The sequence below is a fragment of the Hippoglossus stenolepis genome, chromosome 22, assembly GCF_022539355.2.
Source record: "Hippoglossus stenolepis isolate QCI-W04-F060 chromosome 22, HSTE1.2, whole genome shotgun sequence".
Lineage (NCBI taxonomy): Eukaryota > Metazoa > Chordata > Actinopteri > Pleuronectiformes > Pleuronectidae > Hippoglossus > Hippoglossus stenolepis.
In genome coordinates this window covers 13991123-14016731 of record NC_061504.1, presented here as the reverse complement: position 1 = coordinate 14016731, position 25609 = coordinate 13991123, and the positions used below count along the sequence as shown (strand labels likewise).

The 25609-nt window shown below is 41.5% G+C and overlaps 2 protein-coding genes and 3 non-coding genes across 5 annotated transcripts in view; 2 read left to right on the top strand and 3 right to left on the bottom strand.

Annotated features, from left to right (window-relative positions):
- Positions 1-13355, top strand: part of ttll1 (tubulin tyrosine ligase-like family, member 1) — a 20827-nt gene extending 7472 nt beyond the window's left edge. Inside the window, exons 10-12 of the mRNA XM_035147635.2 lie at positions 1821-1951; positions 13149-13240; positions 13334-13355. Of these exons, the coding sequence (XP_035003526.1) occupies positions 1821-1950 (130 nt within the window). The 3' untranslated portion in view covers position 1951; positions 13149-13240; positions 13334-13355. The remainder of the gene's footprint in view (positions 1-1820; positions 1952-13148; positions 13241-13333) is intronic.
- Positions 31-117, bottom strand: trnay-gua. The gene is given in 2 exon segments: positions 31-66; positions 81-117. It is a non-coding gene; the product is annotated as a tRNA-Tyr (tRNA).
- On the bottom strand, positions 1008-1094 carry trnay-gua. Its single transcript is given in 2 exon segments — positions 1008-1043; positions 1058-1094. It is a non-coding gene; the product is annotated as a tRNA-Tyr (tRNA).
- On the bottom strand, positions 1499-1586 carry trnay-gua. The gene is given in 2 exon segments: positions 1499-1534; positions 1550-1586. It is a non-coding gene; the product is annotated as a tRNA-Tyr (tRNA).
- Positions 5888-25609, top strand: pacsin2 (protein kinase C and casein kinase substrate in neurons 2). Its single transcript, XM_035147634.2, has 11 exons — positions 5888-5938; positions 13149-13240; positions 13334-13490; positions 13661-13896; positions 15982-16137; positions 16249-16424; positions 16509-16629; positions 19220-19350; positions 22293-22436; positions 23516-23694; positions 23781-25609. The coding sequence occupies exons 2-11, from the start codon at positions 13184-13186 to the stop codon at positions 23891-23893; spliced, it is 1470 nt and encodes a 489-aa protein (XP_035003525.1). The 5' UTR covers positions 5888-5938; positions 13149-13183; the 3' UTR covers positions 23894-25609.

Here is a 25609-nt window from a genome sequence, read left to right as displayed (position 1 = left end):
GATTTGACATCGTGTTGGTTAAAATGTCACTCCTTCGAGCCGGATTTGAACCAGCGACCTAAGGATACCTTTTATTCTCACTACAGTCCTCCGCTCTACCAACTGAGCTATCGAAGGGACAAGACTGCTTTTCCACAGGCGACAAATTGAGAGAACACTTTGCACAATGCATGCTCGTCAATGGAGGGTCCATTCTCAATTGTTGGGAGGTTTATATGTGCTTAGTGCTCACCAGGGGGCTGTTGTTGGAGTTAAGCACAGTAGAGTGGAGCGTTGTAGTAACTATGACAGACCTCCAAAGCTACAAGAATGATAGCAGCTAATGAATGGAATGGAAACATGTTTGTCATGTTTGGCACACTGTTGAAGCAGAAGAGTTTTGTTGTGGCAGCGGCAGAGATCCATGACTCAGTGGGTACATCCAGTTTGAAAAAGCAGCATCTGTCAAAACAAACTGCTCAACATCTGCTCAGCACAAGGGCATCGACCCTTCTGCCTGTGCTCTTTTCCAAGTGCCCTTGTGGTACTCAAGGGAAAGTCAGATTCATAGAGTTGAAGGTAGAAATGGTGCATAGCCAGGCTTCTAATTGCTGATGAGATATTTCAGTATGCACTTAAGTGGGGGATCAGTTGTCGTTGCCATGACTAAAGCCACACAGCTTTTAATGATACTGTTGTGTAATGTGGTTAAATATTAGTCCTTCAGGCCGGAGTTAAAGCTGCAACCTAAGGATGCCTGGTATATTCCCTACAATCCTCCACTCTTCCAGCTGAGCTATCGAAGGCCTGCTAGAGCATTAATGATGACTTGACCCTGACCCTCATAGGAAAAGTTACTGTAAGATTGATCCTCTGGGAACTATGAATATCTGGACAAAAGGTAAGCTCCAGGGTTCGATACAACCACACCAAATTAGGCTGGTGTATACCCGCCCACATAAACACAGTTAAGTGCATATTAGTAGCCTACTGGGGTCCATGACAGGCTGGCACAGCTAAAATGCCATTCCTTCGAGCCAAATTTGAACCAGCGACCTAAGGATACCTCTCTTCTCCACTACAGTCCTCCGCTCTACCAACTGAGCTATCGAAGGGTTGGATACACCACCCAGGGACATGTCGTTCAGATACATGCAGTGGTCTTTTGACTACCAGGGCCCATTTTCAATTGTTTGGAGATAATGTGTACTTAGCTCAACGGGGGGGGTATTGTTCGAGTTGAGCACAGCTGTTATAGTGGAGGATTTTAGGTTACACTTACACCCATTGATAAAACAATAGTCGGATTGATCCTCTTGGGACCATCAACGTCTGTTGACGTGTTGCATTAGTGGATCAATTAACATGGTCATTCTTTAATGCGAATACAAAGCGTAGCCACATCACCAATATCAGCAAGATGTGTCATCTGGGGCCTTTAAACATCCGTTCAGATATTGCAGTGGTTGATTGACTGACATTATCCTCTGTTGAGTGGCTAGCATAGTTAAAATGCCACTCCTTCGAGCCGGATTTGAACCAGCGACCTAAGGATACCTTGTATTACAACCTACAGTCCTCCGCTCTACCAACTGAGCTATCGAAGGGCTGGGGTAGGCCATATGTGACTTGTTCCAAAATCTAGGCAGAGGTCATTTGGCTATAGCCCACTCTGAATGGTTGAGAGGATACTGTTTGCTTAGTGCTTACCGGGGGGGTATTGTTAGCGTTAAGCCTCTTGTTCCCCATGTAAAGGCAAACAAAGGTGGCAACAGGAACTCGCTCACATGTGTTTCTGTACTGCATCACTCCACTGACGAACTCCTTCTCGGTGTTACCAGGTACGACGAGGAGCAGGCACAGAGCGAGAATGCTGAGCGCGACCTGCGGAGCCGCTCTGGTCAGTCGCTGGGGTCAAAGGGCTCCAAGGGGAGTGCAGGCATTCGCCCCGCCGCCGCCACCTGGAAATGAGGTGATATTGTTGACTCTTAATGGCTTCCTGTACAATATTACAGGGTCCAGCATGGGGGATACAAAAAAGGACCACCCAGACTTTTTTTACTCCAACTATCCAATAGAGGACTGTTCTCTCTCTCTCTCTCTCTCTCTCTCCACATCTGACTGAGGCACAGGGGGCAATAACCCTACTGCTGGAGGGGAGAAAATCAACAATGAGGTCATGTTGTATTTGGAGTTTAAAGGTTGGAGGCTGTTCTTATCAATGTGTAACCAGAAATGTAAAAAAAATAATGGTATGTGGTTTCAGTGAGGTCAGAACAAGTTTTGGTCTCTTGAAACAGCAACAGGTCTCGACCCAGACCAAGCTCTTTACAAAGAGAAGGAAAAATGACCCAAAAAATGCTTTGATATAAGAAAATATTGAATGAAACCTCATGAGACGGCTCCGACAGCTGGAGATTTCAGGTACCTGCCACAAATAGAAAAGTGGCAGTTACACAAAGTAAAAAAAAAGTTTTGCCAGTTGGAAAACAAAGTACGAAAATCCAACGTGAGCAAGAAGAATTAACAACGTGAGCTATGCATGATTACTGAGCACTGACATCTTAACTCGACTCACCAAACAGATGCTAAAATGAAGGAGCTCTGTGAGATAAGGTGAATGGAAATACAGATGTTTTAGATATGATTTATTGATAGGCAGATGATACTTAGATAGATAGAATTTACAGAAAGAAAATGTATAATGACCCTTAAATAGATGAATTTAATAATTTTTTATTTGTTCATTATCTTTTCGCGCGGGGTAGGGGGCGCTTTAAGATAGATTGTATTCAGTGCTGAACCTTGTTGCACTTTATCACTTTATTTAAAGATATCCCATTATGCATTTTGAGTTGGACTGCTGCATATTTTCACATTTATGTTAAATATAAATCTGCATTTTTCCTGCAGAGGCTGAAATATTGAATCAGTGATGATTAATAAACGTCCATATTTATTTTTTTTACTAATGTTGGGCTTAACAGTATTGAGAAATAACTGCAAGATATGTCATCTTATTTCAATATTACAATGCAACAGTCTAATGTTAATGCTGGAACAGTACCAATCAAACCATAGACTGTATATAAAGATGGACGACGCGTTTCCACTTCCTCCCACTCTCCAGAAATGAAGACAAAATATCCCGGATATGATCACTGCCATCTTGTGCCTATGACGTCATTTGGAGCCATTTGGAGTTCCTGGACAAATGAACACTTTAACAAAAATCAGTGTGATAAGAACTATTTAAAATCACTGAAACCATCTTAGAGAAGTGTACTTCCGGTGTCCATGTCCTGTCTGCTAACATGGAGGAGGCGGGGTTTATGACCTACACTGCAGCCAGCCACCAGGTGGCGATCGAGACATTTTGGCTTCACTTTCATGTCGTACATCTTTATTTACAGTCTATGATTGAAATCTATTCTGATGTTTGCTTTTGTATTAGTAGTACCTTGAAAGTGGTTTTCTCCTTGTTCCTGCAAGAACAAGGCAAATACAGTAAGTCACGTGTGTGTTGATCTATTATTTCCTACTAAATTCCCCTGTAGCCATCTGATCTGTGTCAGTCATTGCTGGACAGTGAGATAAAAGCATAATGACATTCCTCTGTATGACACATTTATCATTTCAATTCATTTTCATTTTTTGTCTTGCTTTCAATAAAATATCCATATTGGTGCTGCCTACACACGTTTTTACATTTAAATCAGGGGTATGTGGGGATATATGGGTGTAGTGGCCCTTTAAGAACGTTTTGATGCGTTTAAACCTCATTGATTAGCAAGAATCTTTTTTAAGTTGGGGGCAGTTCTTACATCCTGTTAGACTGCAACTGATGAAGATAAAATAGAAATTCAAATATACAGCTGTAGATAACAGTGTCTATAAATATCTGGTCATGTTTAAAAAGTTAATGGCTTCTGCTTGAGTAAAAGTGTCTCTATATATATATATATATATATGTGCAAGAGACGGTTTAAACTTATTTCTAAAAAGGCATTTGAGTCTTTTTTCTTTATCAATCTCTGTGACTTTCAATTTGTTTTAGGAGACTCACTTTCAGATAATTAGTTTAGTTTGCACCTAAACATGTGCCAGGTTTACTATATTTTATATAGAGCTATGATATAAATTGTGAACTTGGCTGCCATAGGTAACTATTATTATTAAAACTTTAACTTAATAACTTCCTTAGCAGGTCCTTCATCGTGACATTACATTTTCAAACCAAAATATAGTTTTAAACCGGTTTTATTCAAGTAATATTAACCTGACACATCCTTACTTATTTACATTTAATTAGCAATTAGTTATGGGTTTCTTATTGAACTATACCAATGTTCTGCTGTGTGCATATAATGAGTATTTGAAGGTTAATTAATCTGGTTTTGACTTTTATTAACAAATAATCACAAGAAGAAATCAAAAACAATACATTCGGTAAATTAATGATGTGACAAACATCATCATCAAGACCTGAGGGGGTTTCATAGATTTGCCTTACGTGAAGTGAAATGAGCTGAAAAGCAATAAATCCTCCCAAATCTTTCTCTGATGACTTTATAAGAGAAATCTACCTGACCCTCATTTGACTCCTCATTTACTCATTTTACAGCCAGAAAAGATTCTCCAGGGCCCCTTCAGGTCCTCAGACCCCCTGTTGGGAACCACTCAGGGTCCTCTGGATGAAATTGCCCAAGGGATGTGACGTCAGACAGGCGCGCCTCTTCATAGTTTGCAAATAGTCTGCAATAGACTGAAAGATCAGGAAGTCTGTTTATCAAAGTAAAAGTTTTGATACTTCCTTGACACCGGAGAACAATCATGCCAGTTATTGTTTTTAAACAGAATTATTCAAATTACCAAACAGGATTTTATGTTGTTTGGTTTTAGCTGATATCTATATTTAGATAAGCTATATTTAGATAAGTTATATTAAATTATAGCTCAGTCATGTAAAGTTAAATAAAATAAATGGCTATTACTGCAAAAATACTCTCAGATATCAGAATCAGGGTTTATTGCCAAGTAGGTTTACACATACAAGGAATTTTCTGTGGTGTGTGTGTGAAAGTATAAATAAAAAATATAAAAAGTATTAAAAAAATATATATTCTGAATTCACTCATTTTCTACTCACCACTAGGAGGTGTGGGTGAAGTGTTTGAGTCCCCAAAACACATTAAAGTAAATGGGGACCAATTCTTCAGAGAACTGCAGCAGTAGGAGGAGGATATCAGAGGAGTTTAAGGCTTAAAACACAGTGTAAATGACGCTGTTTTGAGTTGAATTTGAATGTCGGGGCTTACAGACACTTGGATGACTCCACACGAGCACATACTCCAGCATGTTAGTTTTTTCACGTTTGAAGAAATGGTCACCATTAACTTTACTTGTTTTGGATTTGGCCGCAACGCTGTTTACCCCTGAAACTCCAAAAGTGTTTTGTGGACTCAAACACTTCACCCACCACCTCCATCGGCATGGCAGTGAGTAGATGATGAGTGAGTTTTCATTTTTGGATGAGCTATCCCTTTATGTTGCAGCAAATATAATTAACAGTGATAATACATATAGACAGTTTCAAGTTAAAAGTTTAATACATGAAAGGTAGACAATAGAAGAAGCATATCAAAAGGAAACAATTAACCTCAGAATACAAATAAAAGAACAAAGGTCCTAAAAGTGGTTCTTTAAGTTTCTTCCCAATTTCCTCCTTTGATGTAGAAACAAAACGCAGCCTGCCCCTCCTCGGTTTTATTCTGAAAATCCATACAGGATGTGCGGTGTGGCCGTCACCTACGCTAAATGACGCTGGTGTCAGTCAGTCGATCGGTGGTTCCGCTGCCGAGCGGAGAAAACGACCCAAAACGAGTCTTTACGCGGCACCGAGACGAGAAACAGTTCTTCAGCTGAACCCGAACCGTCCGGAGGAATAAAATAAACCCAGGTACGTTCACACTGAGGCTTTTGAATTGTACAATTTAAACTTTTTTACCCCCCCATGTACTTCAGGGGGGCAGCGGCTAATTCGCTACCAGTAAAGCTAGTGAGCTAACGTTAAAGTTCACTAACTTACTCTCGGTTCGATGCTGTTCGGACCTGGAGATATTTACCACACGAGGTAAAGTGTGGAAATACAGTGTGACTAGTTCCACATTGATTCACTGGAACTTGGTTTGGGTTACGCGGGTGTTTCGGGTTGGAATTAAAAAAGTTCCTCAGATGGAAGCTAGCACCGACAGGTTCGCAGTTAACAAACCACCTTTGTGATTAATGGTGGGTTTAAGGTTGTCCTGACCCGGGTTAATTCCTGGAGAGGTTTCTTTTAGCCCAGCTGTCTTTCCGCCGGGAGACACTCGTGTTTCGTTGCCTGGAGTGATAAAGGGTGGGGCAGCTCACCCGGGTATAGATAACGTTAAGTCCGCGTCGTGCCGTCCTGCACATGCCTACATGACAACATACATACAAGTCCACTTCTCAGCTGCTCCTCAGACTCTGCTGCTCAGGGCTGTGATCTGCTCCAGGGCTGTGATCTGCTCCAGGGCCACCAAGTCCACTCTCCTGGTCATTCAAATCAAGTTCCATCCACACAAAGGTGTGTTAGTACCTGACTTATTAGACTCAGTCACTTCGTTGCGTTTTACAGTGAGATCCTTATCAACACGAGGTCATTAATCACAGGGAACAGCGAAACCTGGGGGCCAGAACTCATCGTATCGTAATGAATGAATCACTGGAAGTTATCAGTCATGGAGGAGTGACATTAAGAAAGGTGGGGGTGTTTTATGTGTTTGTGTTTGTATGAGGCGTAGTGTTGTCAGGGTAAAGCAGTAGTGAAAGCCCACGTGAAAAAAGCCGCTGGTTCCCTTTTTTAAAAGTGGGTGTGGGTATTCAACTGAGTTAAAGTTAGAATAGGTGTTCCAGTTTAGGCTGCTCTCCAGTTAAGGATCTGTGTTGGTGTATTAGTCTTGCAGAGCTGTGTCCTGTCGGTATAAATAAACTGGAACTCCCTCTATGAAAGGGATTAGAAACAAGAAAGACTGATTTCGATTCACCACTAAATTCATCACAAATCGGACTCTTCAAAATTGCTAAATGTGCTTTCACAGCTGAGACCATTGGGCCGTGTATAAAGATGGTCGACGCCTTTCCACTTCCTCCCACTATTCAGAGATGAAGCCAAAATATCCAACATACGAACGCTGCCATCTTGAGCCGATGATGTTATTTTTTGGAGCCAGCGTCTGTGCAGTAGTGGGGGATGGCGCCGTGGTATCGTGGTCCTGTCGATACAGGTGTTTGGATTCAAGGAAATCATAACTGGAATTATCAATCAAGAAAATAAGCACCAGTCGATAATGAAAATGGCTGCATCCTTTATTCCCAGGTCCTCTGGTTTTTGTCAACACTTTGAACATACTGGTCCTCTGTGATTATTGTTTTCATATCGAGTATCTCTGATGTGGACAGAACACAACTTCTAAAGGTCAAAAGCTGATGAACTTGCTTTCATCGCACTTTCCTGAAACGTCTGCTGCAGCTTTAAATGCACCACATGAGAATTTGCCTGCCGGTGACGCAAGGATCTCCTCTTCCCTGTCATGTAATACTGAATTTCCCTCCATTATGTTCTTCTCCGCGCAGCAGGCGGTTCCAGTGGAAAATACCTGAAAGTATGGAACAAATGCCATTGTTTCCCCCTGACCACAGAGAAAAGGTTTTGGAGCAGGCGGACTGGTCAGTCATTCCTCAGCTAGAGTTGACACTGGTGTTGATGGACCAACGGTTTCATTGTCTTATGTTTTGATTCACTTGACTGTGGAATAAAGCTCTGGGTGTGGGTCTGTAATGGAGAGACTCTACATTTAAGAGGCCATATTCTTGTGAGTTCAGCAGTCGCATGCAGCTGTTGAGCTCACATGAGGAAAGAGGGCAGAGGTGATTGACTGACAGGGAAATAAAATCAAGGCCGTGACCTGCAGTGGCCGTGGAAACTTCTGACCTTCAAGCTTGAGGAAGCGAAGGAATGACTGTATTATTTTTTCTCTCGCAGCTCAGTCAGGATTTAGCAACGTCCTGCTGTGGAATTGCAATATTGAAGGGATAGATCAGCTCAGCCGCACTCCCCCCTCCGTCTGTGAGGTATTGCAGGCGTTTAATGCAACAAAAGAAGGAAATGGAAACATACTAGAAAAAATAAAATATCACCTGCGGTTAGCAATTTTAATTGGGCAACGCGGAACATAGTAAGCTTTCAGTTCTTATGTAATCACTCTGTCTTCCTGAAATGTTCATGAACAGCAGGGCTGGTATTGGTAGTGTGTGTCATTATTGCAAAATTAGATCCTAGAGATACTTACTGTAGCAGGAATTACAACAGAGTACAGGTGTTTATCAGTCTCTGTCTTTTTGTTTGTCCATGCGTCTGCCTGAGAGTCCGTCCGTTTGTTCGTCTTTCTGTTGACAGATTTTGTCACCACGATGGCGTCATAACCGTGCAAGGTACAGTCACGAAACTTCTGGGTGTGTGGTTAAGATCAAAATGAAGGTGGAGTTTGAAAATGGGTCTGGTCTATCTCTATGTAATATAGTTATGATTACTCAGGCAAAGGAAGTGATGTTTTTCTTTTAAATGTGTACACCGTGTGGTCTTGGTTGCGTGGACGGGACTTGGAGGTTTCAGTATTTAGCAGGAAACACAATATGACGTGACAGTAGCCCCCAGTGTGGTTTTGCTTACTGCGCATGTTTCCCCTCTCCAGCAGCAAACAGAGGCAGAATGAATCTTTTTAGATTGTGTGACATTAACATGGCGATGTCCTTGCTACACACACTGATAAGACTCTGTGCTGTGACAGGTTTGATTCCACGGAAGTTTATACAACTTAATCTCACTTATCTAACAAACATGATTCTTCCTGGTTCAGAAGTGGTCATTTATAAAGTGCATGTGCAGTGTGTGACGGCTCAGGTTGGTCTGTACGTGCTCTGATTATATTTTTCACCCATCAATAGAAACACACACACACAGACTTTAAGGCTGGTCAGCTGTGTTTGCTCTCATCTCTTTGGTCGTGTATCCTGTTGTTTCCTGCTCCTCTGCTTAGTTCCTGATCCTGACACTGTTTCTGTGTGACGACCCCCAGAGAACCTTGAGAAATATAAAAATGGCGTGAATAGACAGCTCGCTGCTGGTTTGTGGGAAAGACTATGTTCCTGTACACAAGGATGTATTCGTCCTGCCATCTGTCCAACAGTTAGCTCAGCCCCTCTCTTGCATCGACGTGTCTCCTTCTTCCTCTGACCCCATTTTTATTGCATTAATTAACTAATAAATACCAAACACTTGAAAAAACACCAGTGTGATAAGAACTACCCTAACTGAGAGATAATTGGCTGAGCCCAACCCGAAACCTGACAGGCAGATCTAGATACTAGATAGCCTGGCATTGTTGCCTGGAAAAACCCGACCTGAACCTGAATATCATTTCAAAATGGTCAGGTATCGACATTCTAGTGGCAAACGAGACGGTTCAGCTTCATTTCGTCCTTCTTGTTATACCGTCTATGATTTCTTCCTTTTTAATTCAGTCGTCGTCATCTCCTTCGAATTGCTCCCTCCTTGCACCAGCTGGGAAAGGACACTTGGATCTCGTGTCTGTTGCTTCGTAGTGACTCAAGTTCAGCGTTCATGTGCTTTTAATAACACGCGAGTCACCTTTTCCTTTTGCTGTCTCACTCTGTGCATCTCCTCCCCTTTTTGACTGGCTGCAGGCAGCTGCTGCTCTCTCTCTACCATTCACTAATTATCACAGGACACCTTCTACTTTAAAAAAAATGTATTTGATAAATGGGTGAGATGGATAATGAGAGTATGGGAACTTGCTCCTAATGCCAAGGTTCAGTTTAGGCATGGCAGCACTGAGGAATGCATTTGCTCACTTCTATCTTGAGACCGTTCTCAGCAGCCAGATTCCTGTGTGCTCAGTACATTTACTTATCAGCTGTTAGTGGATATCATTGTTGTGTTTGATTACGTAATCTCAAAGACTGTAATCATAAGGACCCACATTCACACAGGTTTTCTGCAGCCTTGATGGAATCATGCGTTTGTTGCCAAGACAGATTGTCCCGTGTAATTATTTCTCGCTGCTTATTTACATGACAATAAGACAAAGTTAAATAGCAGTTTATCCATTTAGCGTTGTTTACATATTCTCTTCATTCCCATGTGGCAGAGTGTGGAATTATATCAGCGTTCTCCTGCTGAGTGACAGATTGAGTGGACTTCAGACCTCAGCTTAGTCAAGAGCATTGTTTACAGTTCTGGGTCAAGCCATGTACAATTGTTTAACACAGCCCCCCCACACATGTCCTAGAGAGCCAAGGGTGTGCGGACGTTTGTTCCTGTTTGCTCTTGATTATATCGGACCTGGGAAAAGAGCTTTTGTGCTGAAGGAATTCCCAATAGATTGTTGTAGATATCGTAGATGTTTTTGGCTTGCAAGGTCATTTTCCATTCATCAGTCTAATTTTAAAATCTTGTCATTAGAATGAAGCTGCATCTAGGTCAAAGGACGAGGTCTCAATCCGGAACAAACTGAACCACGGCTCGGTTCGTTTACGGTGGGAAAACACAATTTTTTTTTTGCATAGTTTGGACTTTCTGACCAATTGCAAGAAGTTGAGACGGCATTAAACAATAGAAGAAGAAGAGGAAGCAGCTCGCAGGATTACTTGCAGTCTTCATCACGCTCCAATGTTTGAGTGAGGAGGACGTTCATTTGGCGAGAAGTAGGTTACTCCCCTCCAAACTGACAACACGCCACCGACGTCAGACGCACACGCCCCTTTTACAAACCAATCATTGTCAAGTATAGGTAGACGCAGCCCATTCAGGTGATAACGACTACGATGTGAAACCAAATATAACAAAAACTTAAAACCTTGCTTCAGACTTACAAGTGTGAAAATTCCCTAAAACTAAATTTCCATTGTACCAACATCACAGGATCATTTCTCAAAATGTTGTGTGTGTAAGTGGAGTGTGTAATATCATCGGTAACTGGGTATTTGTTCATATGTGTTGTGTGATCTCTCAGCTCTTCCTTGTGTGTCAAAGGAGGAACTTGTTCATACTAAAGTTGTCACACGCTGTAAATCCCACTGTTGTGATTGTGTTGTCGAGCTTGTGGCGGTTTCTCTGAAGCAGCGAAGCACTTGTTGCCATGTTTAGAGCAGATATTTGCGGCTCGCTCCATGTGTCCCTCTCTGGTGCTGCAGTAGTGATCGGTGAATGATGAATATGGACAGCTGCTGCAAGACGAAAAAAACTGTGTGGACAAAGTGTGATCTTCATACTCAGACATGATCTTTTGTCATCATTTCTGGATTTGTGTCTCTTTCGCTTATAAAAGCACACAGGAGTATTTATGCATAGTACAGTCATGTATGTGCTTTGTCAAAGCTTCTTTGATTCAAAATGATTTCAACTCTGATACACAAAATATAAATGCTGAAATCATAGACTCAAATACAGCTTGATTAATATAATGATATTAACTGTTTTCTATGGCAAATAATTAATTGACAAAAGGTTATGATCACATTAAACGGTCCCCTGACTCCCTTTCTTCTCAGATTATGGTTTTGATCTTTTACTTGATCAATATTTAATTTTAAGCTTCCGTCTTGTAAAAATGATAATCAAGTTTTCTCTGGAAATATGACAGAAAACATCGGTTTTTGTGTTTGTGGCTTTGTGTGTATTTGGTTGTGTGACTGACCTGATTGTAAACTAGCAATACAGTTAAAGGGAGGATTGTTCCTTCGCCTCCTCGTCCTGTGGTGACCACAATACTACCCTCTGTCCAAATGCTGCCCTCGAGGGGCACGGGCCACTAACCATTGACCGACCAACACACACACACACACACACACACACACACACACACACACACACACACACACACAATGCATCTTCTGATCACAAGTGGACCGCTCCAAATTAGAGATGGGGAATTTTGTCATGAATCACATTTAAATGCAAAAAACACGCGGTCATAAGTATATTTAATTGTGATTATTTTTAAAACAAGACAAATAGTTTTAGCTGCAAGCAACCATTAAGAAAATCGTAACTATAAATATACTGTATATGTGAATTTTATATATATATATATATATATATATATATATATATATATATATATATATATATATATATATATATATATATATATATATAATACACACACAGTCTTTGTCAGTCTGTGTCAGCTGCACGTAACCAGGGTCTGAATGTATTTAGTTGCAAGAGATACTAGAGAGGAGAAGAGGCTCCAGTCTGAAGATGAGGAGGAGAGGAATGAGAAAATGGGCAGAGGAAGAGGATGGAGGGGAGGAATGAGGGGATAAATAAAGAGAGACTGTTTGGGGGGGATGTTGGGTTTGAAATGGATGTGAGGACAGAGGAGGGGGGAGAGGAGAGTAACAGAGGACTGTCTGTGGAAGCATTGAGACGGATACGGAAGCTGCCCACTGTGTGCAGTCTCTTTTTCTATCTAGCTGTCAGACACACACACACACACACACACACACACACACACACACACACACACACACACACACACACACACACACACACACACACTCTTCTGTAGTTCAGCTGAGACTGTGCTGCTGCCAACAACCACTGTGGATTGATTTTGTCCCGTGTTGAATGTGATGAGTTGATTAAAAATGGATGAAAACACCCACCTGCTGCCTCCGTTATCAAACCACTTCACACACTTTCTCTTCCCTTCCATTTCTTCCACTCTCCATATCACTCCTCTTATCACTGTTGGTTTGATGCTGTAGGTTTCATAGTACACACACACACACACAGAGATACAGAGATCAATGCACTAAAAAGATGTCTCTCTTCTTCTTTGTTTAACATATTTAACTTTCTTGAATGTCAGCGTAACTCCTGGTGTTTTTAAACAGAACTTGAACAAACAAGATAAACAGTGAAACAACATTCACTGTTATGACATTTTGCTCTTGAAGTGATTGTTTGTAGATGCAGATATTCCATGTAGTTGTTTGTCTTTGACTCAGTGGTGACGTAGTATTCATCACATTCACCTAAGTTTATGTTTTTATTTTTCCAGGCCCTACAAACTGAGTGTAACTTAAGGCAGCAGCGATGTCGGGCTCCTACGACGACTCCATGATCGATGTCTCCAGTGATAGCTTCTGGGAGGTGAGACAACATAACTTCCTCTGCACGTCCACATTTCCCACGGATGTTCTACTTCCCTTTCTCACCTCTCTGTCTCTGTTCCTGGTTCCTCAGGTCGGCAACTACAAGCGAACAGTGAGGCGGGTAGACGATGGCAACCGGCTCTGTAATGACCTGATGAACTGTCTCCATGAGCGGGCACGTATTGAAAAGTCGTACGCACAGCAGCTCTCAGAATGGGGCAAACGTTGGCGGCAACTCGTAGATAAAGGTACATAAGTAAAAATGCTTTTAATCCAATTCTCTATATAACATAAACATCAAAATGTGATTGTGTTCTTCACTCTCTTAGGCACGATGCGCTACATTGTGCTAATGCAATTATTATTGATGCATTTACGTCAATGTCCAAATACTGACGGGTGAATAACTCTTTCTCAGGTCCTCAGTATGGTACATTGGAGCGGGCTTGGTCAGCTCTGTGCACGGAGGCGGAGAAGGTGAGCGAGCTCCACATGGAGGTGAAAGCAGCGCTGATGGGAGAAGACTACGAGAAACTGAAGAACTGGCAGCGAGACTCTTACCACAAACAGATGATTGGCGGCTTTAAAGAGAGTAAAGAGGCTGAGGACGGCTTCCGCAAGGCTCAGAAACCCTGGGCCAAGAAACTCAAAGAGGTGCGGATTTCTTCAAACTTTGGTCAAACATGTTTGCAGACTAAAAGTGCTAATATACATAAAAACAAACTACGAAGCATTTCATCTTTCCTGCAAGTATTTCAATGAATCATGATTCATTTCATCAGTCACACGTCTCAAAACGATGATGTCAGGAATGAGAGGCTCAGGTCTCATCTGACATTGGACCTGGTCTTTATGTATCCGTAGCTTAAAGCTGCACCAAATTGCACCCACTCATAGATATCAGTACTCTGAATATGCCAGATTTATTGATATCGAGATCAATAAATTATTCCTGAGGAAGTCGGTAAATATATAACAAATATTCCATTTGAGTTGCAAACTATAAACTTCTAAGCAAGTAATTTCTCACCTCACTGATTAAAGCCGTTAACGTCAATTTTACCGTTCACTTCACATGATTCAATATTACTGACACATCATTGTCTCTTTTCTCTCCATGACTACCTGCTTACTAAACAAAAAACACGCACAGGGACATTTGAAGCCTCTAAGTGCTGCTCATGAACCTGAAGCTCCTGCCAAACATCAGTCACATTGTGCCGAGGTGGCAGCCAGTTATCCTGTCTGACTTTGATTGTCAGTGGAAAGGAAGGAAGCCCCAAGGCCACTGTCACCTCTTAGTTCAAAATAAGCTCCATGTATTTCCTACTAGTGCGTTCCCTTTGGCAGCCTGTTTACTCGGCAGCACTCACGCTCCTTTATGTTTCTGTGCAGGCTCATATACACATGTACAAGCAGATATCTGTGTGTTCAAAGCCGCTGAACATTTTTGTAACCTTCAGGCTCTTTTCCCCCCTATTTCCTGTGTGAGTGATGTCACCAGAGGGGTTGTGACATCCTGGCCTTTTCACTGAGCAGATACAGAACAATGCAGTGTCGCAGCCATAGTGACTTATTGATCCACTGTATAGACGCGGACAAGAGGTGGAGGGCAGAGAGGAAATGAGAGTAATTAACTGGTCTAGAAAATTAGGGGCTGACATGGGTGACGTAGGCAGAATGTCAATATTAAGGGAGTACATACATTCAGAATGACAGCCAGTGTTGGAACTTTATATTAGAGGACCGGCCTTTACACTCACACAAATAGAGGAACACATGACTGACAGTTTGAGCAAATTAAAGAGAAGGAAGAGTTGTGCAGGCTTGTTTTCTAAGACCCTGAACATCCATATGCGTCCTGAGATCTGATCCCTCGGACCAGATTCTGAGCAGATCAGAGACGCATGGGGCCACATTCTGTGACGGCTGTGGCTCAGTAGGTTGAGATAAGGTCTAACAGAAGGTCGGAGGTTCGATCCCCCACTCCTCCAGTCTGCATGCCAAAATGTCCTTGAGCTAATTGCCCTTGACGGCTCTGCTGACAGTGTATGAATGGTATGTGATATAAAAAGCGCTGTGTATAGAACCACTGTATGAATGTGTGTGAATGTGACTAGTCAGGAAGACTGGAAAAGCGCTATATACATTCTGTCCATTTATCATTCTTTTCGCTGTGTGAACGCCTACTCAGCTGATTCTCTACAGTTTCACAATGAATCTGACTTTTATTTAAACTCTTCAATTACCATACGTTAATTGTTTGTGGCCACAATATCAACATGAACCCCCACCTAATGATTTAAATCTCTCTCTCTCCGCCAACACACGCAACAGGCTCATCTGTATAATCAAACACACAACATAATTTGGTCTTCTTGAACAGAAATTATGAATATAGTATGTATTTGCGATTAAAGGGGGGAAGTAAGATCTGATCACATGTGGTCACACATTCAGGAAGTAGTTTAATACCAGATGTGAACAGATTAAATAAGCCCTGTCCGTTTGTCATTGGACCTCTCAGGACAGATGTTAATACCAGATCTGACATGTCTGCTTGGGCCTCGGCCCAAAGTCAGACTGTACTACCCGACGTTTCATAAATAGAATCAGGCTGGATGAGTTTGCTTCCTCTATTCTTGTCTGTCTGAGCATTAGCTCTTTCCTAGAACAGATAAAGTACTTGGTTATCTAATCATTTGTGTTGATATTAAAGATATTTATTGGAATCCACAGGTGGAGACGATGAAGAAAACTTATCATTCCGCCTGCAAAGAGGAGAAGCTGGCGGCCAGCAGGGAGACAAACAGCAAACTAGAGAGCAACAACAACCCTGAAGCGCAGAAGAAGCTCCAGGAGAAGGTGGAGAAGTGTCAGCAGGAGGTGCAGAAGGTAAGACTTTCCGTACAGTGGGATGAGAAAGTAAAATTCTCTTTTTAATTTTCCTTTCAAATACAAATTCATGTTTTAATTGTAATCTCGTTGTCCCTTCTTGTCGTCCAGACTAAAGAACGCTATGATAAATCCCTTGAAGAGCTGGACAAGGTGACCCCTCAGTACATGGAGAACATGGAGCAGGTGTTTGAGCAGTGGCAGCAGTTTGAAGACAAACGCATCAGCTTCTTCAGAGAGTTGCTGCTGGAGGTTAAACAGCACCTGGACCTCTCAACCAATCACAAGTCAGTCTGTCCCAAGTAACCAAGTCCGTCAAAGATTTAATTAAACGCTCAGAAAATAATGTACTTCCTGTTCTGTGCCGTCAGATTCCAGACGATCTACCAGACGATGGAAGACACAATCTCAGCCACTGACGCTGAAGAGGACTTGAAATGGTTCCGGTCCAATCACGGCCCCGCCATGCCAATGAACTGGCCCCAGTTTGAGGTAAGTTCATGAGAGGGGAAGAATGAATGTGGATCATCTAGAGACAGACACACACCAGGTTATGATCCTGAAGTACTCTTAAGGAAGGATTGTTGTTGCTGCTGACTTCAAAAGATGAATACACATAGTAATAGTCTTTATCTATTATTTAGTAGGGTACTTAAGAGTGAAGTCCTTATTTATCTGGAGATGCCTACTGTGTCCTCTTAAGGACCATTGGTGCTCTGAGTGGCCCAACTGTGAGAAGCATCAGTCAGAAGGAGAAGACAAACTTAACAGTGTTGAGAGAAGGAATCTTCAAGCGGAGCACTGCTATAGTTTTATTTTCCATGTGCATTGATCCCAAGCTGGAGTTATGGCCTGGTGTCAGCTTTGTCGCTGAAGTGTGCTGTTTGGCAGCAGAAGTGGAAGTAAATCTCTCCTTGGCTGTCGGGGGGGTGGCAGTGAGAGCGATGTTATGTCAGGAGGTGAAAAATGAAAGAAGGAAGGAAAGGCCAAAATGTGCTGCATGTGCTTTCTGTGCCATAATTTATGAAGCTGCTGTGAGTGTTCTTGCAGGTATGACTGTTCCAGTGAGGCCCCCGTTTACAACTTCCATCATTATTACTGCTTGGCTCTTGCAAGACTTTTTTGACAAAGAGGATTAAATCTCATTTCTGTCAAAAATATACTCAAACATAAGCCTCAACGCTGTAGATGTGCACAAGAAACTAATAGGCTGTCAAAAACAACATGCATGATAAAAGGTTAGTTGCTTGTACAAGCTACTGGCTGTTGTCATTTAGCTGTTTTAAGTTGTTTTAACAAGCTGAAGTAATTCCTGAAGTAATTTGCTGATTAAGGTTATTACTTCTAGTATGGATTTTGGGGGAGCTAATGCAGATACTGATATTAGAAAGTAAAAATCCCCAGTAGTGAAATATCAGTGGATCTATATTTACAAAAAATTCCTAAAATGTGATTATCAAACGAGGAAATAAACGATATTTTACAGTTAAACCATAACCTTTAATTATAAATAACTTTAAATACGAAGAAAACACAAATATAATCAAATACATAGAACTTGATGTAAAATATAACCTTCTTTTCTGCATTGTTTATTTAATATCCCCATTTTTCTGCATAAAATATATGCAGATACTGTCTGTGAAAGATAAATCAGTTGGGTTTTTGTTGCTGCATCCCCAAACTAACATTTTTTGCAGCTTGTAGTTTGTACCTCCACAGTTTCAGGATTAGAAATTGTTTTTTGCATTAACCCTTTTTTTACACCTGCTTCCCTTTCCCGTGTCTGACAGAATTTGGACTGGTCCCATCCTCGCTCCTTTAAGAGAAGGTTCATTGTAGTGAGTTCTGCATGGGAGGGCTGTTCTGTCACAGCAGCCATGGGAGGGGGGGAGATCGTGTTTTTTTTTTTTTGTTGTTTTTTATAGAGCACTAACACACTCACCACTTACTGCTTCCATTTGTGTGTGTTTGAGGTGGTTGTGTTTGTATCTTGTAATTCAAAGTCCAGAGAATTATATAAGATATAAAAGGCAAATCATAGTGCACTGTACACAGACACCCCCGTCTCTGCCATAGTTCTGTATGTTTATGAAAATGTTTGGCGTAACCTGCATCCACTCTCCAGCCTCTTCTCCTGTTAACTAAGGGAGGTTTACGTAGCTTTTCCTGGATGTCAAACATCCTCGAATCTATACCACTATTTTCGCAGCTTGTTGTTGTTCACATTTGAACTCTGACCCCTCAGTGACCCTCCTCAATCATGAGTGCTCTCCATGTGGAGAAGAACATCAGCTCAGCAGCGTCTCAGAGTCTCAGGTCGTCGGCCAGACCGGAACAACTTTGATCTTTTAAATTTGAGAGGCCTGAGAAATCAGAGCGGTCAGACGAGCCCTTTGGAAAGCTTGGAGGTCACACTTACTATTGTTATATATTATATATAATTTATATATATGAGACTGCTGTCTGGATTATGGAAATTCATTTTTAGCCCCATTACCTAAGCAACATCTTAGCAGATCAAATTGTACGAGCAGTGGTATAAGGGATGAGGAGGTCTGCAGGGGGAAGTGGTGCAGGGCCACTTCAATGGTTAAAATGGATTTCAAGCACCACGGGTAACTGGGTAGTTCACCATTATAAAAAATAGAGCGATGGAACCAGACATGATGCTTTTGAGCAACATTTACAACTGAATTTATAAATAAAAGACACGTTTTTTTGGGCTCACTCTCCCTGGTTGGACTCTGGTGGAGGGGAGATCCCTTGGTGCTGTGTTTCTTTCAACAGGTGATGGATTCTGTACATGTTTTTCTCTCTCATCTCTTTATCAGGAGGTTTGCACAGTATTGTATAAACACACATGTGCATGTACAGTTTCAAAGTCCAGATTTGGTGCCACAGTCTGGGAAATGTTTCACAGATTGTTGGATTGTGTGATAAAGTGTGTGTGTGTGTGTGTTTATATTGCAGTGCCTGTGATGTTCTCCCTCCGCTTTCAAAGTCAAAGTCAGTTGGCACAGTCACAGGTGGAATGTCTCACAGTAATATGTGTGTGTGTGTGTCTGTGTGTGTCTATCAGGACTGGTCCATAGACCTGAACAGAACACTCAGCAGGCGAGAAAAGAAGAAGCCATCGGAAGGCGTCACGCTGACCGGCATCAGTCAAACTGGATCAGACCAGCTTGTTCAGTCTGTCAAGACCAGCAGCAGGTAGATATCTAATCACTTAACAAACACACAGGAAACTGAGACACACACACACACACACACACACACACACACACACACACACACACACACACACACACACACACACACACACACACACACGCGCGCTCTGACTTTCCAATCCAAACCTCTCCACATCTCAGATAATCCCCCCTTCTTAAGGAATCCTTGTAAAACATTGCATAAGGGAGGGGAAGCTCCGGGACTGACGTCAAGTAGCACGGACGTTTCCATAGCAACAGTAAACATGTAGTTACAGTTTGCTGGGAAAGAAGTCATCCCCGAGAGACGGGGAGTCTGCTGGTCCATAGCCAAAGTGAGCCAAAAGTAATGTGGAAATGTTACTCATACACAGCGAGACCGTTCAGAGTATATTTATATTGGTACTGGAAAATCCAGAGAAGGCAGGATAAGTGTTGTTAAAGTCAGAAACACCTGCAATTCTCTTTAGACATTTCTGGTTCACATAAATAATCAAGCAAAATTTAGATATTTGAGTTTGATTTATAGAAAACCAACAAGATGTGGCACGTAATCAGTTTTTTAGTCCATCAAAGCAAAGAGAAACCACGTATAATTAACTTTATTTGAGATTTACGGCAACAAAATCCTTGTTGTCCCTCAATATTGATTTCAATGCAGGACTTGTGATCATTGATTTAATATTCTAATGATCCAATTACATATAAAGGGATTAAATGTCTCTACAAGCTTCAGAGCCACTTGATGTTCGATTGGCAGCTTTTCAAAACGTGATGCAATGTCTCTGAGACGACATAAGATAAACAAGTTATTGTGCTCTGGCAGAGAAATGTGTGTGTTTGGTGTTGTGGCAACAGTGGTGCATGGAGATGGCAACAAACAGTAGATGAACGTAAAAATAACTTTTCATGCCGCAATCATCACAGTCAAAACACAACACACAGTCATTGCACAGAGATGTATTCGGAAAGATGTGAGCTCCTGTGTGTGTGTGTGTTATATTTTTTTCGGGATTAAGTGCGGTTTGCTGTGAGCTCCCTGGCCTGTGTCTTAATGCCTCACATTCCTCTGTGGTGCCGTAATGAGGTTTCCTTTATGAATTAATGTACAAACACCTGCTATCAGCCCTTATCCACACATCAGTACAAGTGGGGTGTGTGCAGAAATCACGAGCGAGGAGTATGTGGAGGAGTCAACACGGGGAATGTAAGGCATGGAAAGCATTTGACCTCTGAACTTGAAAACGTCGAACGCTCTGCTGCTCCCTCAACCAGCATTTACACAGCACATTGTTTCCCCTGTCGTTTCCTCCACATTTGGATGCTGCCTGTCTGATCTAATAATTCAAAATCTTGTAGTGTGGGCATGTTTAAGATTCAAGAGAAGAATATATGTGAATATTCTCCATTTGTTCATGATGAAACCCAATTTTCAAGTTGGTTAGGTATTTAAAACTCCTGTAGTTTGACTGAGCTCAGCTTTAGTCACCAGCTGTGGCGAGCAGAGCTCCATTCACACATCTAAGAGATGCCATTAGGTGATAAGGAGAATTTAAAAATAAATACACAATAATGGATATGGATAAGATAGAAATACAGCTCTTTAAATACTTCCGTTTAATTTGCAAGATCAAGTGTGTTTGTTGACTGAAACCCTCTAAAGTAACTTTGTGCCGGACTCTTACTCGAGCTGTGTTTGCTGTTGCAACTCCTCCGAGTTGAGCCTGAGGAGTCATGCATGGCATGACTGTACAAACAAAGGCGTTCACGTTTCTCTGCTTCACACTCTCCAGGGCCAACTGATGTCGTCTGCTGTTAACGGCCCAATATTTCTGTAAATGGAGAAAAGAAACCCTGTGTTTCCTCTGATGAGGTCGACTGCACCAAAGTTTTGTCCCTTGATGTGTAACGTCACAATGGAAGGAAACAAACTGCACTTGTGTGACGTTTTCAGAGAGATTTTGCACAGACACAACTCTGAGCAGACACAGTGTTTGATGTGTCACTCAGGGAAGTGTCTTATTAATGTTTTCCTAAGGTTGTGTTAATTATAAGGTGCAGGCTTTATCATAACAAAGCCAATTGTTGCCACGTTGTCTCTTCTATCTGTGTTTAGTTTTAAGAAGTTGTTCTATTCTCTGATTGTAATACCTTGTTGTTTATTGTAAAATGGAAGTACAATGATTATTGGCTCATCTGTCTCCATCATTTTCTGCTCAAAAGTATCACTTCCCCAAACTGACTCTGGCCATGCTGTTTTCTTTCACTTCACATATTCAATTCTACAATGGAGTATTAGGGAGATTACGAGAATAATGTGGAAATATTACGAAAAGTGTATCTTTTGACATATCAGCAATTAGTATCATGACTTAAAAAAGATTGTGAAAGAAACCGTGTCTATTCTGAAGATAGAATCCCACAGACTTGGAGGAAATTAACTGTAAGGAGAAGGAAATGGCTGATGGTGGTCGAGGGATGTTGGTTGCATCTGTGTGATATTATGACACATGATACACTGGGTGGTTGACAAAAGCAGGGTTCTTATTTTTAAGAGGCAACCATTGATTCTTGCCATCTCAGAAAACTGTAGCTGAAGTAGCGAACAGGTTAAGCTTATGTTTACTCCATTAATTGGCTGATTATTTCTTTCATTTAACTCCTTAACAGGGTTTTAATTATATACTTTGTTACAAAAATACTACTGTGCTAAAAACCTTGAGTTCCAGACCAAAGTCAGTATTTGATGTGTGCAAAAGACACTGTTTGGGGAAGTGGTTTTATTTAAGGTCAGAATATCAAACTGAGCAGCTGCAGTGGAAGATGCTTCTTTGTCTCCGTCTTTGTCACGCTTTCTCCCCCGGTCATGTTTGTCACAGGTGTGTATTTATACGTGTGAGTTCATGTCAACAACCCATCTCTCACTGTGTTCCATGTCGTCAGCCTGACTGTGCCCACTAAAACAGCAGCAGTGGGCTCGAACCCCTTCGACGAGGAGGAGGAGGAGGTGGAGGAGGAGGAGGAAATGGCTGTGGAGCAGGAGACCACAGTCAACCACATCAGTGTGGAGAAAGAGGAAATAAAAACGTTGGTGAACAAGGGGGAAAACTTCTCGCCCCCTCTTTTCTCTGTCTCTTCTCCGTGGTTTGCCGTTCACTCCTCGTCTCCTGCCTTTTACTTTGTTCCCCTTCTCTCTGGTGTCCCCCTCTCGTCCTGCAGGTGGCAGGTTCTTGTGCTGCTCTGCATGGTCACTGGAATGACACGGCACACAAAAACAGTGTGTGTCTGTCCTTCACTTCTAACAGTGCCATGTTTTTCAGAACGTTACATGTGATGTGCTGTGGGGGGGCATGTTTCCGCCTTACAGTCAGATCTGAATATCTACACACTCGTATACACTTTATACTGGTTAATATGTTTTCACAGTTAAAAGATGATTAAAACACAATATAACATTAAAAAAGACTCATACACATAAATAGAAATTTAAATTGGTACGATTAAGGTACAAATACATGACTTCAACCTGTTTGGTAAAATGTCACACTGCCTTTTTATACTCAAATTTAACAGGGTGAACAGTAGATGTTGCAGCTGTGACCAGGTCTGACTGTAAATCATTTGTGTGTATTTACTGTTTTACAACTATCGTGTCTGTCAAAGCCAGAATCTCTTTTTGGTGTTTTAGTGGCTCCCCCTACTGGCCATTCAGGTCAAACACCAATCATGCATCCACTCCCATGATCTGCGTCGCTGCTTGTTACTGAACTTTTCACGTGTCTTCTGATGTGTTGTTTTGTTTCATTGTGTGCACTTTCACTTTTAGCCTTTGATTTTGAAGTGGTAACTTTTGAATCATGTTGCCTGACACAAACACAAATCTTGCCTTGTAGCTCTGATGTCATACTAAAGCATGTTTCCCACTCGTTTAGAGGTTGTTTTCAGGATAAAGCCCAAAGCTATCCGTGGATTCAGAGAAGCTTTCGGGCTTTTTGTGTGTTTTGACGTGACTTTACTTGGTGTTGTGTTTACTTTTCTTGCTTTTTCTTGCTCTAACATTGAACTTTTGCTCCTGCTTACGCCTGCCAAGCTGGGTTGTCCTGTCCGTCTATGAGGCCCTGAGATTTACAAGAGTTTCTAAGTGTCTGTCCTGTCTTTTTGTCCAGTGTGAGCAGCATGGAGAAGACTCCAGACTGGTCAGATGAGGACACAGGAAGTAACCCATTCTCCGCCAATGGTGAAGGGAACCCGTTCGAGGAAGAGTCAGCTTCTCCGCTATCTGTGGCTGTCAGAGCCCTCTACGACTATGAAGGGCAGGAGCAGGACGAGCTCAGCTTCCAAGCAGGTATGGAGCCGAGATGGAGTGAAAGATTCCGAAAGAAACCAGACTACAAAAACAAAGTATTTATCTGTTTCTTTCTCCATTTCCAGGGGATGAATTAACCAAAATTGGCGATGAAGACGATCAGGGTTGGTGCAAAGGCCAACTCAAGGGCGGAAAAACGGGCCTATATCCTGCTAACTACGTGGAGGCCATCCAGTAGTGGATTGTCACAGAGGAAAAACGAATGTGAAGAAAGTGGTTTGTTAAGAAATGACTGTGCGGCTGGAAAAGGCTCGGCCTGAATTTTTCACCCCTTCGCTCCCTGTTGATGGAGACTGGACCGGCGTGGGAGAAGGACGGAGAGGATGCGGATTATAACAGGACCACTTGACATATTTTTGCTTTGACCCGTCGTAGAAAAGTGCTAAGGTGGAGATTAACCTCCAGTTTCCAGATGTTGCCAGGCGAGGAAGAAAACGAAATTGCTGTCAGCGTAAAAATATGTTACTTAAAATCCCATTTATGCTGTTACAAAAATAATAGGTATTCTAGTAAATATATATATATATTAGATAAAACTCAATGAACTTTATGTGTGAATCTATATATTGTTTTAATGAAACACTGGGATGACTCCGACAAATCGTTTTGCGATGTTAGCCATGCAGACTTTATATGCAAGCCACTGTGGATTCATTAAGGGAGACGACCCTTTTTATAAATTTGATTAACCATTTCTGTTAATAAAAGTCCATTTCATAAATATTTCAAGAAACTTTTGCAGAAAAAAAAGCCCTTATATCGAGTATTGCGTCAGATTTAACTTGCATTGTTCTGTCGTTCCTTTCAGGGGTTTTTGTTTGACTGTTCGGGTTGTTTTTTTTATAAGGAATGATAACGACATAATCCTCACATAGTCCTCATTTAGCTCAGTGGGCCGGTTTTCCTCGAGTCACTGCGAATGAATGTATATTCACTGATTGTATTTCTTCACCTGTCCATCATTCACTATCGCTGATGCTGGGTTTTTTCGCCATCACTCACACCTCGAACAACTATCCACCCAAACATCTCCTTTCTGTCGCAGACTGTAATGCTATACGTTTTATTTCCACTCGACACTGAAAGATTTTCGCACTTGAATCTCCCATGTTTTAGTTCTCTCACTTCTTGTTAAATACAGTTATGGGAGAGTTTTAGTGTTTTTTTGTTTGACAATATATTACAAGTTATAGCAATAAAACCACAGGCGAGTGTGGTTTTCCATACGTGCATGTAAATAGCCTGGATTAAACAAACCTTACGTCAACATCAGATGAAATGTAGTTGGAAATTGATGATTGTTAATTTATGATGCCACAAGTGCTTTTTTGTTCTACTCTTGTTAAAATGCTGTGACTGAGAATCAGTTTGTACGTTAATTGAATGTCTAATGGAAAAATATCCCTTGAATTTGTCATTTTGTTATGTTTGTAAATATGACTCTTATTTTCCCCCCCCCTTCGTAGAGAGGGCTATATTCACGGAGTAAATCGACAAATACTTTGTGAATAATTGTTGATTTTTTGTCTAAGGAGCTATGACATGAATGGACGTGCCTGATTTCATAACCTTAATACATGTTTGGATTAAGTAGTTCTGTCTGCTTGAGTTTTTTTGTAGAGCTGAACTTCAGGCGAGAAACCTCTTGTGCAAGCTCGAAATTCATTAACTGCCTATTGTTCTGATGAAATCACTGAAATATGCTATTTGATGCCCTCAACTGCAGCACAAGAGGAAGATGATTATTTTTTGTCTTTAATAATAAAGAGAAAGGAGACGTTTTCCGCGTTTTCAGGGCGTGCTGTCGTCAACACGCAACAGCTGTACTTGCACAGTAAGGTTTGTAAAAATGTTGTTCCACAACATAATAAATGAATTTATTGGAAAGAAAATA